The sequence below is a fragment of the Colias philodice genome, chromosome 6 (assembly GCF_061535455.1).
Source record: "Colias philodice isolate Cphi_HAF_F1 chromosome 6, ilColPhil1 Martin Lab GWU primary, whole genome shotgun sequence".
In the NCBI taxonomy this organism is placed as follows: domain Eukaryota; kingdom Metazoa; phylum Arthropoda; class Insecta; order Lepidoptera; family Pieridae; genus Colias; species Colias philodice.
Window position 1 is genome coordinate 2,288,459 of NC_143091.1, and position 14,208 is coordinate 2,302,666.

The 14,208-nt window shown below is 33.6% G+C and overlaps 1 protein-coding gene and 1 non-coding gene across 6 annotated transcripts in view; both read right to left on the reverse strand.

Moving 5' to 3' along the window:
- The window catches only part of LOC149487523 (uncharacterized), a 143,662-nt gene that overhangs the window by 86,461 nt on the left and 42,993 nt on the right, over positions 1-14,208 (reverse strand). For 3 of the 5 annotated variants that reach the window (XM_089696092.1, XM_089696097.1, XM_089696096.1), the window contains one exon: positions 5,005-5,031. The exons of the other annotated variants lie outside the window; for them this stretch is intronic. In XM_089696092.1, the coding sequence (XP_089552218.1) occupies positions 5,005-5,031 (27 nt within the window). The remainder of the gene's footprint in view (positions 1-5,004; positions 5,032-14,208) is intronic. 5 annotated transcript variants of the gene reach the window in all.
- On the reverse strand, positions 3,650-3,722 carry TRNAK-UUU (transfer RNA lysine (anticodon UUU)). The gene has a single exon. It is a non-coding gene; the product is annotated as a tRNA-Lys (tRNA).

Consider the following 14,208-nt stretch of genomic DNA (forward strand, 5'->3'; position numbering starts at 1 on the left):
CGCGATAGAAGCTATGCAATAGCTTAAAAATTCCAGTATTAAGTCCGCAACCTGTCATATTTATTCCGAAAATGGGAAACATATTCGAAGTTCAGTTCGATCGCGACTTTTTGCTAGGGCCCATTCTGTCCCTAGGGCTCTGGGGCATTGCCTCACCTAACCTCTGAGTAGATACATCACTGATAATACAGTCCACAATTCACGCGTGCACTTAGAGGCATATCTCGCTCTTTATAAAGGGATGAAAGCGAGGTCAACTACACACTAAATAGGTAACAATTAATTTCTCGTACACCGTTGCAGTTGTAGCGGCTATAATTCCCTTTTAGGCACTTTTGTGACTCCAATTTGTAGAATTAAGATAAGAATTAATTAGATTATGTGAATGTGAGGCCAATTTCTATACGTATTTCGCTTTCGATTCTTGCTTTCAAGATACGCTGAGTTTGGAAAAGTTAGTAACATCTGCGTACTATAAATGCGGACATCTCTATGTATTCTCTAATAGGCATATATTTTCACCACATGAAATGTATTAGGTATGTATCCCAAAAGAGCCGTACTAATCTTCAATAATATGAAACGTTTGGCTAAGATGATAGATTTCGAAGCCGCAAAAAAAAATTAATTGGTACCTATCTATGATTTTTAAGACCTAGATATAAATTATCAACGCTCAATAAATTAATATTCCCGGTATCAGCACTGTGTGGTAAACGAGAAGCACTTGAAGAGCAGTTATTTTTGTTTGCAACTCTCAACCTCTTGGAAGCATCACGCCACACATCGCTAAACAATTACCTCCCACATACTTCTAAACAGAAATTGTATGCGGGCTCTTATATGCACACAAAACCCCTATATTTTTTACTGTATATTTTGAACATAAATTATCGTAGAAAAGTTCAAGTAAGTAAATTACTTCATAATACATTTTATGCATTATTATTTATTATTAACAAGAAATTTCAGATGTGTAAATACAAGGAAATGAAACCGCTTATATCACAGGTAATTCCAAAGTGCGTTAAATAGTTTAATTATTATTTACTTATATAACAATTTTCTTTAATCTAAATTAATCATCTACATGATACATCAAAGTGGCACAGTGCACAGCACACCGACTTGTTATAAAATAGCACAAACATTAGTTTGTATTCTGTAACACAGATAAAGTATAAAAATGTGAAGCAATCGAAACGTTGCGTAAACGCACGCACTAGCGATAAGTCCGGGATAAAACACGAAATTGTGAGACCAACTTTTTTATTTTGCTATCTGTACATGCAAACTACCTAATATTATGCATGTTTTCCACGAATACATATAATATCAAAATGAAACGCATATTATGAAATATATTTATAACGAAATGCGTATGGGTCGTTTTCAAAATAATTGTACATTACTACAAAATGTTTGTCCCCCTAAAAAATCTTCGAAAAAAATATGGTTACGACTGAAATAAATCATTGTTAACGTTTTACAGACTAAACTTAAGCATACTGCATATCATTTCTGATAAAAAGCAATGAATTGCGATTCAAATTCTTACATAAATTTAATGTGAAAATAAAGTAACAAAAAAAGCTCCATACATTTTTTTATTGTCCCCTATGTGGACGACAATGAAAACCAATATTTTTATCAGAATTTTTGTATGAAACTCCCTATTTTTTTGTATCATAATTAAAAAGCAATGTTTCAAGTGTTATATCTGATAGATTAAACTATTTAAATTACCTTAAATAAACGAAGAATTACATATTATAAAAATGTCCCTATCAATCGTTACAATTTCGTGACACTGATTTATTGACATAATTAACCAACTTCTTGTATCACAAAGAAGAGGAATCTAACTCTAATCATTGGCAACACTGGTCATGTCACGAAAAGTAAGGTCACATTAACGCGCCGCCATTTTGTTCGTCGTCCAGACATGGAAGAAGTCCAGTAGTGTGCTGTGCAAAAAATTTAGTTACAATTTCCTGACGACGTATTCTCAACAAAAGTAAGTACATTTTGAAGAATTCACCTACCGCAATTGTAATATACTTAAATTATGACTAGAGTAATAGATTACACTTTCAATCTAATGGTAAATGTGATTATGTTTTGTGTAAAAGTATTTCTTAGGTTATTTTTTACATGTTACTGACGAACAATTTCTTGACATTTACTGACGTCAGTAAATTGTAGACGGTAAAGCTGTGGTCTCATGTGTAAAGTATGAAAATAAGATATTAAAATGTGTGTTAAATTAATGTAACGAATAAAAATAAAGGAGAATAATATAAATCTCTCAAGATTATTTTTTTGTAACTACAGGCCATACTTTTTTAAACCATGATGTAGGGTTAGTAAAGTCGGGCTTAGGGACTTGACTTTTCCCGGGATCTGATAACTTTTTTATAGTGAAAGCGGATCAGTGAGTCTTGGCCTCCAATTTTACAAGTGGTTTCTGATGGGATAACGCTTGCCTTATTGCATTTAGTGTTGATCGCTTTTCCACCCACACGAGTGATGCTTACTTTTGTTTTTATTTTTATTTAAAATACATATATCCAACAGCTTTTTTTAGTTTCAGAATGCCGCTAACCGGTGCCGAACGGCAAAAAAATACATTGAAAAACTAAAAAAGCAAAACCCTGAAATATATGAAAAGAAAAGGAAAACACACCTCGAGAAAGTGAAACAAAGACAAAGAAAAATATCAGATCTTAATGACAGTGAAAAAGAAGCTCGAAGACAAAAATGGAAAGAAGCTAATGATAGAAGAAAAGAAAAGGAAAAGCAAACAGAGAATTATAAAAATTAATGTTTTGTTGATTATTTTGTAACTAAAAATATATATTTTTTTTAACTAGTGACTTCTTACTTTTTTATATGTAATATTACCTTATTCTGAATACAGCCTTACTTTTACAACTTCCTGACATTTCCTAACGAAACAGTTTACTGACAATTTCGTGACGTACAAATATTTTGAAAATGACCCGTATTATTTTTGGAAAAATAGAATAATGAATGCGAATCGAAAAACTAACGCCATCTATCGATACACCGGAATAATAATGCAACATAATAAACAAATTCTCAATTGAGTACAGCGCCATCTGGAGGGTACGAGAACTATTAAGATGTATAGTTAGGAACGAATTAAGTCGTGTTGGCGATGTTTGTTATCGACACTAGGTGGCGTTGTTCACAAAAATTGTTACTGGAACAATTTATAGAATACAGATAGAAAACAATTAGTAAGCTTAAAACAGGACAATGTAAGATGTAAACTATTATAAAACAAGATATACATACAATCAATTTAAAAGAAGATTTTACAATTCAAATTTAAAATGTTTCGCCTTTTATGATACCTTAGTGTTTTTTTGTCATAATATCACTTGGTTCGGTCAAATTCTAAAATTGGGATGAATAAAAAATATTCATATCTGTTGTATTTGAATTTCATAATGTTGAATTGATTTAAGATTTATCCTCCGTATAATAATTGAAAAAAAAAATACAGTATGAATGTCATATGATAGAAAAAAAAAATTCTTTAAACAAGCTCAAGAGTCCAGGGATTAAACATTTATGTGATTTCAAAATTATTTCAATAAAAGAAAAATAAAAACAAAAGAAACGCCCGAACAGGGACTTGAACCCTGGACCCTTGGATTAAAAGTCCAATGCTCTACCGACTGAGCTATCCGGGCCGATGAGGACACTGCTAAAAGTCTTCTATAGTTATAGCCACTTTGCATTTTATTTAAAGAAACTTGAAACAATCTTGTATGCTTTTTTTTTAATTATTTTATTGTTTCAAATAGCAATAGTATTCAACAAATGGATTCTTGTTTTTTTTTTTTTTTTTTAATTATACCTGATCTGTAAGTTTCTTGAATAAAATTCAAGATATAAGCCTTCTTGTTTTTTTTTTTTTTTTAATTATACCTGATCTGTAAGTTTCTTGAATAAAATTCAAGATATATTTAATATTATTATGGTTAGTTACATATTTTATTGCAGTGTTTACACAGTGTTTTAACTTTTAGTGTTTCATAATTTATAAATGCCATGAAAATATGTTTTGTCTGTAACAACCAACGCCATCTATGACAGCTTCAGTGAATCACTGTGTCTGCCTTTTGTTTACGCTCGCCACCGTTAGATGGCGAGACGAGCGCAAAATGTATATATAAACGAAATATTTATTATGTATTAGTACTTTAGTATTAGAAGAAAAAAACAACAAAAGAAGTAGTTGATGAACAAAGAAAATCAATAATTGGTTATGTATTAAATAAATTAATTCGTTCATAAAATTATAAACGTGTGTTATTGTTGTATTATTAGAATGGTGAGCCTTGCCATCGCATCATGTAGAACTTCAGTCCCTGTGGGTTGTCTGCTGCTCCTTGGCGGGAAATTCAATAGAATTCTCTAACACCATGGCAATGAGAAAATAATTACACCTAGTTAATAAATATCCAACCTCAATACACATAACTACACTATGTATTAGTAAATTCCTACCTAATAAGTACGTTTCATTTGAACTGAAACAACTGCCTATGCCTGGAAAAATCCTTAATTGTTACGTGAGCTAGAAGCGTAATTGTGTCAAAATATTGTTAACTAAAGTGACGCTTATTGACGAATCACGATACCACCTGAATGCAGTAAAAAATTACGAACAGGTGCCAAAAATAGATCCGGATTGCTGAACAAATAAAAGCTCTATGAATACGTTTGTACAATTCTTGACAATGCTCTGCGATTTTTTTTGCATAGTTTCTTAATGATTGTCGCGTTTTATTTAGATGAATACGGAAAACAATTTATTTTAAATTAGTCGAATTTGTTTTGCACTTCTTTCCTGACTATTTTAACTGTGATAAACATTGGCTTGTTTATATTTCTTTGCTATTATTCGCTAACAAAATTAGTGATAGAAACATTCGTCAAAGAGCGTCACTTTACGGTCATTCGACTCACAGTGCTGGCTGTAGACTGTCATGGTACCTGCAACAAAAACAACATTTGGTTAGATGAATGAATGAATGAATGAATGAATGAATGAATGAATGAATGAAAAATACTTTATTGCACACTCAATACAGGATTATAAACTAAGAACCATACAACTAACAACATGTACAGAGGGCGGTCTTATCGCTATAAGCGATTTCTGCCAGACAACCCGAAAATTTAAAAGGATTACATTTATGGTGGTGGTGCATTACAAACTTAAAATTTTGATTTGAACTAAAATAGAATTATAATTAATAAATATAAAATATAATTATAACCTAAATAATAAATATACATAAATAATAAATCTATAAATAAATACATCATAATATTAATATATTATAATATATAAATATATACATACAAATATATACATACATACATACATGTGAAACTATAAAAATTATGGGCAAGGAATAAATTGAATTAATTAAAATAGGTAGTTATAATATATAAGATTACAATTGAGATAAATATTGCTTTAATGCATTTTTGAATGCAGTTAATGACTGAGCACGTCTTATCGATTCTGGAATAGAGTTCCAAAGGTTGATTGCAGACACAGTGAAGGAAGAATGGAAGAAATTGGATCTGTGGGTAGGGATGCTTAAGGTAAGTAGATTAGAGGAACGAAGGGTAAGGCTATTTTCACCGAGGAATTTAAAATTTTCTTTAAGGTAACATGGGGTTTTAGGATCAAATAAAACTTTGTACAACAAATGCAGGATATGAGCATTCCGGCGGATGCGGATAGGAGGCCACTTGAGCTTGGCTCGGAATTCGGACACATGATCATATTTGCGTAGTCCAAATATGTAACGTATGCATACGTTTTGGAGTCGCTCAAGGGAGTCAAGTTGCTGTTCGGAAAGGTCAGGATAGGAAATGTCAGCATAATCTAGGATAGGAAGGAGTAAAGTCTCAGCAAGCGATACTCTTGTAGGAATGGGCAGAAAATTGCGCAATCGACGAATGGAACCTACAGCGCCATACATTTTTTTCCGTAGCGTCTCTATTTGCACATTCCAAGACAAGTTCATATCAAGATGGAGCCCAAGATTTTTAACAGACTCACTAAAAGGAATATGTGATCCACCAAGAATTAGCTTTGGTAAGCTGTTCCAATCTAGCTTGGCTGTCATTTTGCGGCTACCAATTATGATGGCTTGAGTCTTAGCCGGGTTAACAGTCAGACCGTAATTGTGTGACCAGGTAGCTATAGTATCTAAATCAGCATTTGTACGTTGTATAGCTTCTGAAATTTCGGAAATGGCTGTATGCGAGTAAATTTGCAAATCATCTGCATACATATGGTAGGGAGAAGTTAAATTATAGGAAATTGAGTCAATAAATATTGAGAAAAGGATTGGTGACAACACGCTACCTTGAGGGACACCGACACTTAAGTCACACCATGACGATAGAACGTCATCAACTTTAATACGTTGCCGGCGCCCCTGAAAAAAGCTACGGAACCATTCAATGGCTGCCGATGAAATATTAAGAGAAGCAAGCAGACCCAGCATAATATCATGATCGACTGAGTTAAATGCGTTACTAAAATCTAATAACGTGAGAATTGTGAGCTGCTTGTTGTCCATTGCTTGGCGAATATCGTCGGTGACTTTAACGAGTGCAGTGGTCGTGCTATGGCCTGGACGGAATCCGGATTGGAAGGGATTGAATAAGTTCTGTTTATTTAAAAATGAACACAACTGTTGTTGAACAAGTCGTTCCAGGATTTTAGAGAGGAAAGGCAGTATTGATATAGGACGGTACTCATGGAAGGATGAAGGATTAGCTTTTTTTGGAAGTGGAATAATGAAAGCTTCTTTCCAAGCTTTGGGAAATGAGCAAGAGGATATGGATTCGTTAAGGATGTGAGTTAAGATAGGAGCTACAACTTTGAGGATAGGGAGGATCATATCACGACCAATACTGTCACTACCAACGGCTTTCGAAGAAATGGACATAATGCTCCTCTCAACATTATCAACGGTGAATTGACTAAAATTAAACGGTGGCAGGTTCGGGGCCGATTTTGATGAAAGGAGGCGTAGTGTATGAGATTTAGTATTTGGATCCATACTAACTGCAGCATTAGAGAAGAAGTTATTTAATAAATCAATATTTGTATTAATGCTACTAGTTTGAGACGATTTGCCGATCCCTAAAGATCTCAAAAATTTCCAAACCTTAGCGGGCTCACCGTTTTCAATCGTTTTGTGGATGTAGCGCTGTTGTGCATCCCTACACATAGTATTACAGCGGTTCCGAATCACCTTGAACCGTTCTCTATTAATATCGGAGTTGTCGGTCTTCAGTTTTGCCTTAGCACGATTTTTCTTATTTAATGCAGATTTTATGTCATTAGTTAACCAAGGTGCGGGAAGGTGCTTCAGTTTTACTGGACGTAGCGGTGCATGCTTATCGTAAAGTTGAACAATTAGCGAGTTGAACAGATCAACTTTTTCATCTACCGACGATGCGTTAACTACGGATGACCAATCTGTTTGTTCCGCATCGTTACAAAGCAATTCTCTGTTCAAACCCACAAAGTTACGCTGCATAATGACTTTACGTTTGGGCTTAGGAGGGCGGATGTTATAGGAAAGGAATAATAAGTCGTGGCAAGAGAATCCGTCCGCAGGAAATTGCCCAGACTTCAGAACGTGGTTAGGAGAGGAAACTATGATGAGGTCAAGAAGGGAAGGAAGTGAGTTAGGAGAGTGGTGAGTTGGATTTAATGGCAGAAGGTGGAAATTATAGGAGTTTATAATGGAGAGTAGTTTTTTAGAACGATGATCATTTTTTAAAAGACAGGTATTAAAATCGCCCATAAATATGACATGGTCATAAGAGGGAGCAAATTTTTCAATGAGAAGGTCAAAGGAAGGGAAGAAATTAACAGTAAGGTCATGGCTATAAAAAACACCGAGCAGGATTTTGGAATGGGAAAGGGAGATCTCGAGAAGAAGATGCTCAGCCTCATCGTGTGGTGGGGGTTGGGAAGAGGCGCTTATTAAAGTGAACGGAAGATGCGAACGCAGGTAAATAGCAACCCCACCACCACCCCTACCAAGGCGATCATTTCTAATGAGTTGGAATCCGGGAAGGGAGTAGGAGATTGAGGGTAGGCAAGGTTTCAACCAGGATTCGGAAATGAGAATAGCATGGAGCTCGGGACAATCAAAGGATGCAAGGAGATCTGGATAATGTGCCGGGATGCTCTGTGCATTTATGTGTACAACGTTAAAATGTTTTTTGGAATTAGAAAAAGTAGAGGATAGTGCTGTATTAAGAGAAAAGGGAGAAGTACTGTGGTAACTGCAATCAGTGCTGGACTCAGAAGAGCTGAAAGAATCAAAAGTGGCAAGACTACTCAAACTGTTGTTTACAGACATTTTAATATGCTTATGTGTATGTATTAATATAATATTATAAATATAATTAAAATACAGTAAATAAATAGAACGAAAATAAATAAATGTTATTAAAATAAATTATATTATATATACTAAACAATGGATTTGATACTAAATATATAATAATAAAATAAAAATAGGCATAAAAATTTACCTATGAGATACAACAAAATTTTCCGAAGGTTGCACCAACCAGCGTATAACAATGATAAATAAAATAAAAAACAATTATAAATTAAACCAGTCGTAATAATGAACTTAATAATAGCAGACTTTCTAAATAAAACATACAAATGTCAAAAGTCAAAAAGACTCGTATTCAGTTGGTAAGAAATTTCTACGCCGCATTATTTGAGACTGTCATTTGTCAAATGTCTTATGTCAATCATGTCAGATTAAAGTGACGCTAGCTAAAGTTAGAAGTGGGTAACAAGTAAACAAAGTATAATTATAATTTAACTAAAGGTAGAAGAAAAGTTTTAAAGCACCTGTAATAGATAATTAAAATTATAACTATAGTGATATGAAGAAAGACATTTGACATTAAAGACAAACAGATGTGAATGAGAACTACAAAATAATATAGTATTAGTAACATACAGCAGCGTTAACAACAAGTATTTACAACAAAATTATTAGTTATAACTTATATACCAACTTTATTTCGCTTTAAGAAGTCTCTTCGTCCTAGCGCCAGGAGCCGTCTTTGCATCTCTATGAGCTTCAAGACCTTTGGAAGCCTGTCCAACAGTGCTGACTGGTGCCACAGGACAAGGCGGGATGGCCTCCAGATCAGATAGACAAGTGATGCGATGCTTGGAGCCGTCTTTAGGTTTTATATATATAAAGCCATCCCGGGTCCAGCAATGTTGAACACCAAAGCGTTCCCTAGCTGCCATAAAGGCATCATGGCGACCTTTAGTCAGAAACTCAGAAAGAGTTATGCCCGATTTCTTCAGACGAGTCTTTGCAGACCAAACACTATCTCGCACTCGAACGTCACAAAACTTGACTACAATTGGTCTAGGTTTGTCACCACTAACTTGTCCCAATCTATTGCAGCGAACCATAGAATTTTTATCAATATTGGAAATGTTAAGCTTCTGCGATGTTATATTAGAGACAGTGGCATATAAGTCCTCTTTTTCGGATTCTATCACACCATGAAATAGCAGTATCTTTCTTCTAGACCGCATCTCTTGTTGATCCAGAAGTCTAGACAGCATATCAATTTGTGACTGAAGACATTGTAACGATGAAATAACAAAGGTTCTGAAAGACTCAAACTCAGCCGCAAGTTTGGATGTGGGGCTGCTACTGGCGGGTGGATTGTGATTATTTTGAAGTTCCAGTTGAAAATCAGCCATTCTTTTATTGAAAATAGCAGTCATGTCATCCATGGACTGCTTTATAGATTCCATTATGTTGACCGTGTAGTGAAGTGATATAGTGATTATAAAATAGCAGGACACACTGTAGGAACACTGGTAGGCAACTTTCTAATTTAGCTCATATGTACTGTAGATTTTTACTATTGAAATATTGATTTTTTAAAATAAATTATGAGGAGCAAAACAAAACACGTGTTATCTCTTTAGCACCTACCCTCGAAAAAAAAAAAAAAAAAAACATTTGGTTAGATGTTTACTGCACACGTATTATAACACTTGGAATATTAATTAGCACAATTTGCACCCTAATACGTTTCCATTTCGGTTTGATTGTTCGCAAATTGTTGTTTGTTTATTGTTTTAATGATGTGCCGTTTTGTAGTTTAACGTTGAATGAATAATTTCCAATCTTATTTGGTATGATATTATGCGTTATGATTGTATAAATAATAATATATATACATACAAACAATTACAGAGATTTCAACAAAACTGATAATCATTACATGGACAATGAACATTTTTCTTATAAACAGTTTACTTTTTTGCAGAATATAAAACGTGAATTATTTGTATCTGGTTCACGCCTCCCTAAAGGATAAATCTTACCGTTTGTATTATTATTTATTATATTACAATTCGGACATGAATAGCACATTAACTTTTTACGTTATAAATTACTGCTTATATCTTTACGCTGTATGTTATTTTGGATACACAAAACAACATCCATTGTTAATGGTATAAACGCCTACCACCAAGATTTCAGCTTTAAGGAAGACTACAGTTTTCTTCCTCTGGCTGAGAATATACTGTTATCAAAAAATGCATGCGTGTACTCGAGTACTCACGTAAGAAGTGAAACTTCTTTATGACCTTAAAAATGTCACGAGTATGGCGTAACGCAAAAATGTCACGCGTACGGCGTAACGCAAAAATGTCACACTAAATTTTTGTCCAACCCCGATAAAGAAGTTTCACTTCAAAAAAAAAAGTTTACAAAGCATAGCTTTTGTCCTTTACCACGTCTGCGTCCCCAATAATCTATGTCACATCGAAACCCTACAACTTAATTAACCGTAACAGAGTTTGCAGTTTAATTTAATTACCTATCACAGTGCAACTTGTTGTGTTTTAAAAAAAAGTTACGGGAATTAATAAAAAATAACAATCATTTTGTAAACACGTTTTGTTTTATTTTTATCTTTTTATCCTAGCTAATCCCATTATGTTCTTACTAGCTGCTCCGCGCGGTTTCACCCCCGTGGCTGATGATATATAGCCTATAACCTTCCTCGATAAATGGGCTATCCAACACCGAAAGAATTTTTCAAATCGGACCAGCAGTTCTCGAGATTAGCGCGTTCAAACAAACAAACAAACAAATTCTTCAGCTTTATAATATTAGTATAGATATGGTTAGAAAATAAATATTTAAATTTAGTCTTGGTTTATTGTTGACGGAACATGATGTTTAAATTAAGTTCAATTACGTATAATTGTGACCGGTTAAATTAAAACAAATTTCTACATATTCAAATATTTAATGAACCTACATTTACCTACTAAACTTAACGGTGGTGAATGCAAATACGATATAGGTATATAGGTATATACATAAACAATTTAAATATAAATAATGAGATTTCTCAAATATTAGACAATTCGTTCAATATCAATCGCGTTCAAGCAAAAGTGAACGCTGAAATCAAATAAAATCCAATAATATTTATACCATTATTGAAAGTTATATTCCACTTGGAACTTATCTACTTTCGGATCTAGATGAAAAAGCGAACAATATTCAGCGAAGCTCTCAAAATATCAAAGCGGGCCAATTGTACAAAACTCCTAGCATTCCAATATTCATTGAAATAAGGTTGAAGGCACACGATGAAGTCTTATGTACTTAGGTAATTAAATTAGTGAATCACAAAAATCCAATAGGCTTTTTTTTGTGGAAACCGAAGAGGTTTTTCACAATGGAACGGCTTTCAATATGTACCTACTAAGTATTTATTTATAAGAAGTACCTATAATAAGTTCAGAAAACAGTAGGTAGGTACCTATTTTTCTAAATATAAAAATTATAATAAACCGGTAAAATTTAGAAACAATTACCATTTCAAATACTAGATTTTTCATGATATATTTAAACGCAATCTAAATATGTATAATGAAGTAATTAGTGAAGTGCGTCGAAATCTAGGTTGAGCCGGCTAAGACTAGACGCGACAGAGTGAGGCTCATAAACCGCTCTCCATTTATTGAATACACTCAATATAATACTACAGGTTTCATGAACGATAACTATTATAGCTTATTTTTGTTTTATTTATATTTTCCATCTATATGTACTTATATTATAAAGCTGAAGAGTTTGTTTTGTTTGTTTGTTTGAACGCGTTAATCTCAGGAACTATTGGTCCGATTTCCGCGTTAGATAGCCCATTCATCGAGGAAGGCTTATGATCACGCTAAGACCAACAGGAGTGGAACACTGCGGGTAAAACCGCAGGCACAGGTGGTGTCTAATAAGTCCATTATTTTCGCACCTATCAATGGACTTACCTACCTACGAGGTACTAATCAATTTGTATGAGCCTGAAAAAAATATATTCCAACTCCTCTTTCAGTTCTGTTTATGTGTATACCTAATTCAAATTTGTTTCTTTATTACAATACTAGCAAACTGGGCGAACTCCATTTCGCCACCAGAGACACCTTTTCTTTGCTATAAACCTCACGGAGCCCGAGACCTTTCCAACGAATGCAAAACCGTGGAAATCGGTTCGTGCGTTCTGGAGTTATAGCGTCAGGAAGGAAAACCCGACTTATTTTTAGGGTTCCGTACCTCAAAAGGAAAAAACGGAACCCTTATAGGATCACTTTGTTGTCCGTCCGTCCGTCTGTCAAGACCCTTTTTCTCAGGAACGCGTGGAGGTATGAAGCTGAAATTTATATCAATTACTCAGGTCTACTGTCCCTTGAAGCTGTGAAAAAATCAAACTTCTAAGCCAACGCAATCAAAAGATACAGCCGTTTATGCCGCAAATTTTCGACACTTGCAAGGGAATCAAAACCTACAGGGTGCTTCCCGTGAACTCAGAATCTTGAAATTTGGTACTAAGCAACGTCTTATAGCATAAATAAAGGAAAAATTACGAAAACCATAAATTTTTAGTTACATCACATAATATATTTTTTTTTAATAATTTTAAACTTACTACCCATTTCCTCATAAACGCGTAGAGGTATTAAATTGAAATTCATACCAAATACTCAGGTCTATAATACCTTTAAGCTGTAACAAACCTTGCAGGTTTGTACGGAACCCTCGGTGCGCGAGTCCGACTCGCACTTGGCCGGTTTTTATATAGTAGATAATATCAAACACTGTTAATATTGACGTCATTTAGAAATATACGATGTAACTTATTTTTATAATGTAAAACATCCTATGCTATATCTGAACTGCGATGCTGTAAAAATAACAATGCATTTTCTGATACACTGCATTTAATCTCGATATCGCTGAATATTTCTATCACTACTCTTTTGAAGCTATTACAACATGTATGTATTGAAGATAAAAACAGTTTAGTAATTTTGAAAAAATTAGAATTGTAATTGTCTATGACTTTATTTTTAATTAACGACTTATGATTTTCATACAAACCTATCTAATATTATTTTTATAACTGGAGTTGTTTATGAAAATAACAAAAACATTCACATACTTGTCCGATTAGTTTAATTTGTTATCACACAAATTAAAACGACATTTTCCTTTAACGCCTTTTTATGTAACACATTATATTTATTTATAGGATAGTGATTAAAATAGAAATAATATCCTTATTAGGTATTTATTACATGTATTCCTTAGTTCATTACAAACTAATAAACGTTAAGCATGAACAAAGAATCGAAACTAATATTATGCATATTGTATAATCAAGTAGGTAGGTACAAGGTACAATAATTATTATGTATTATTGATTAATTATTATTAGCAACATTAGTTAATTAATGTTAGTATAGATTAAGATCTCCACTGAGACTGAACTACACTATTAAGTATTAACGTACCTACCTATGTAACAATTTAAATACATTACTCAATTATTTTATACTAGTGGTCCGCCCCGGCTTCGCCCGTGGTACATATTTCGCAATAAAAGGTAGCCTATGTCCTTTCTCGGGTATCAAAATATCTCCATACAAAATTTCATGCAAATTGGTTCAGTAGTTTAGGCGTGATTGAGTAACAGACAGACAGACAGAGTTACTTTCGCATTTATAATATTAGTATGGATGTATTTATTTATTAAGATTCTATAAATGGGACA